General features: G+C 37.6%; 1 protein-coding gene across 2 annotated transcripts; it reads right to left on the bottom strand.

The window, feature by feature from the left end:
* Positions 1-206: 206 nt before the first annotated feature.
* On the bottom strand, positions 207-1950 carry LOC103501116 (probable WRKY transcription factor 15). 2 transcript variants are annotated; one of them, XM_008464617.3, is made up of 3 exons: positions 1196-1950; positions 670-795; positions 207-574 (listed from the first exon to the last, which is right to left on the bottom strand). In XM_008464617.3, exons 1-3 carry the CDS (start codon positions 1789-1791, stop codon positions 415-417), a joined length of 882 nt encoding a protein of 293 aa, XP_008462839.1. In that variant the 5' UTR covers positions 1792-1950; the 3' UTR covers positions 207-414. The 2 variants fall into 2 exon arrangements, with proteins under 2 accessions (XP_008462839.1, XP_008462838.1); XM_008464616.3 differs by having other exon boundaries at positions 670-798; positions 1196-1883.
* Between the last annotated feature and the right edge of the window lie 230 nt (positions 1951-2180).

Below are 2180 nucleotides of genomic sequence, written 5' to 3' on the forward strand. Positions count from 1 at the left end.
CTTTCATTTTTTTCCCTTCACACAGTCAACCGTAATCAGTACGATTAGTTTGTTCCAATTATTTTCTTAAAGCCATTGACCAAATCCTTTCCCCACCCTTAAATTCTATCTCTCAAGTATTTTGTATTCAGATTAAAGAAACTTTCATAAACGTAAACAATATGCAACTCAAATGAAAAAAATGAAACAGTACTTAGCAAATCAAATCAAATCAAATTCACTATCTTCTTCATTTCTTTTTCTTTTCAAATATCCCTCTAAAACTCTAAACCTCAAATGATTCTTTTTCCTTTGCAGAGTTTCCCACATTTGTATACACGAAGAAAAAAGAACACTGATCTATGATATAAATTCATTCATTCCTATTTTTTTTTTTTCTGTATGAATCAAAAGAAAACACAAAACTCTAGTGTTTCACCAAGATTCAAGGATGAGACTTGAGGCTTCTGCAACTGATTGAGAGTGATTATGATCGCCTTCGTACGTTACTATTAACATAGATGGATCATCTGACGCTCTCTCGACGTGTTTTCTTGCCGGACATCCTCTTAAACTGCTACACTTATAGTAACCTCTGCAAAATTACAAAGCTTCCATTATAAATCACCCCAAAAACTTGATGATTTTAACAACTTTGAGTGATCTTGATGATTGGACTATGATTCTTACCTCGGATATGGAGAACCCTTTATCGGCTTTTGCCCATACTTCCTCCACGAATAATCATCCGGAGGAATATCAGCGTTCTTAGAACTTATTGCTGGTACTCTCACCACCCTTTTCAACCTCAATTTTCTGCTATTCAGTTCAACAAACAAACACATGGGATTTGTTTATTTTAGTTCATATCCATTGAAAAAGATGAGAGAAATACTTGAACATATTAGTATCAGATCAGTTAATAAACATCCTTTACTGTAACATCATTTCCTTTCCAATTAACATTGAACCAAGTACTAATTTCAATCCTCCATATTCCCATTCAAGTAACAGTTAAATAATAATTTAAACCTATAGTTTCAATTGGCAGATAGATTGTGAACTACATCAGTAACAGACAGAGATTTAGATCTTACCCAACTTGAAATTACAAGAACTAAATCGTTACTTTACACACTAAGATTCAGAATCCAAATCGTGCAAGAAAATTAGTAAGAACAAGAAAATTTAGAAGGGGTTTTAGGGTAGTTGTTACCTTTTCTTAGAGCAGTGGCAACGACCACCAGAAGATCCAGCGCATTTCCCAGAGCCCAAATTCTCAGAACCGCACTTTCTCTTGAGACCAGAAGAAGGCTTAGAGACAACAGACGAAACTCTGGAAAGATCAGTAATCTGAAAAGAAGAGGAAGAGGGTTGATGTTGGAGCTTAATTTCTGAATCGGAAGCAGGAAGGGAGGTTAAGAAGGAGGAAGTAGGAGCAGCGGAGTAAGAAAAATTGATGGTGGTGGCAGAATCGAGGCGGTCGAGGGAGGGCGGAGGGATTTGTTGAATGGGGGTAGCGTTATAGATTTTAGAGGAATCTAAAGGGGCACGGCGGAATCGGGCATGGCCAGTTCTAGAGGAGCGGCCGAGGAGAGATATGGCCTTGCGGAAGTGGGAGACGGCGGCGTTGGCGACGGCTTGGCAATCGGAGTCGAGATTAGAAGGGGGAGAATGAGAGAGTAATGTGATGAGCTTTTTGAGGGTGTCGAGGCCGGAGGCGGCTTCTTGAACGGCGGAGTCTTGGTCCATGGGGGATCGAGAAGAGAGTTGAGGAGGGTTGGTGAAGCCGGTGAGGAGCTCCACCGCCATTGAATTAGGAAGGGGAAGAAGGAGAAGGTCAAAAGGGGAGAAATTGATTCATTCAATTGAAGAAGAAGAAGAAGAAGAAGAAGAAGAAGGGGTTATTAATATAAACAAAAAGAAAAGAGAAAAGAAAATGAAGGTCTTAAAAGCAACAATTAATTGATTGATCCTCTCTGTGTGGTCTTCTCATTGACCAATGTTCTCCTTCCTCATCACTCATGGGCCCCTCTAATAATCTTCTTACTTTTACTTTTTCTTTTCTTTCTTTCTTTTTTTTTTTTTATTTTAATTCAACCTTTATTCTTTTAAAAATTATTAAAAAAATATAATATTTACAATTTATCCATTTTTTTTGTAGGGTTCTTTCCTACTCTTTTCTAAATTATATTTACAAC

Source organism: Cucumis melo, chromosome 11, assembly GCF_025177605.1.
Source record: "Cucumis melo cultivar AY chromosome 11, USDA_Cmelo_AY_1.0, whole genome shotgun sequence".
Classification (NCBI taxonomy): domain Eukaryota; kingdom Viridiplantae; phylum Streptophyta; class Magnoliopsida; order Cucurbitales; family Cucurbitaceae; genus Cucumis; species Cucumis melo.

Bases quoted from the DNA above. Each gene is read 5' to 3' on its own strand.
- LOC103501116 (XM_008464616.3), bottom strand. From the start codon at position 1,791: ATGGCGGTGGAGCTCCTCACCGGCTTCACCAACCCTCCTCAACTCTCT. The intron at 799-1,195 runs GTAACAACTACC...TGAACTGAATAG, and splicing joins TGCCACTGCTCTAAGAAAAG to CAGAAAATTGAGGTTGAAAA. The intron at 575-669 runs GTAAGAATCATA...GTAATTTTGCAG, and splicing joins AAGGGTTCTCCATATCCGAG to AGGTTACTATAAGTGTAGCA.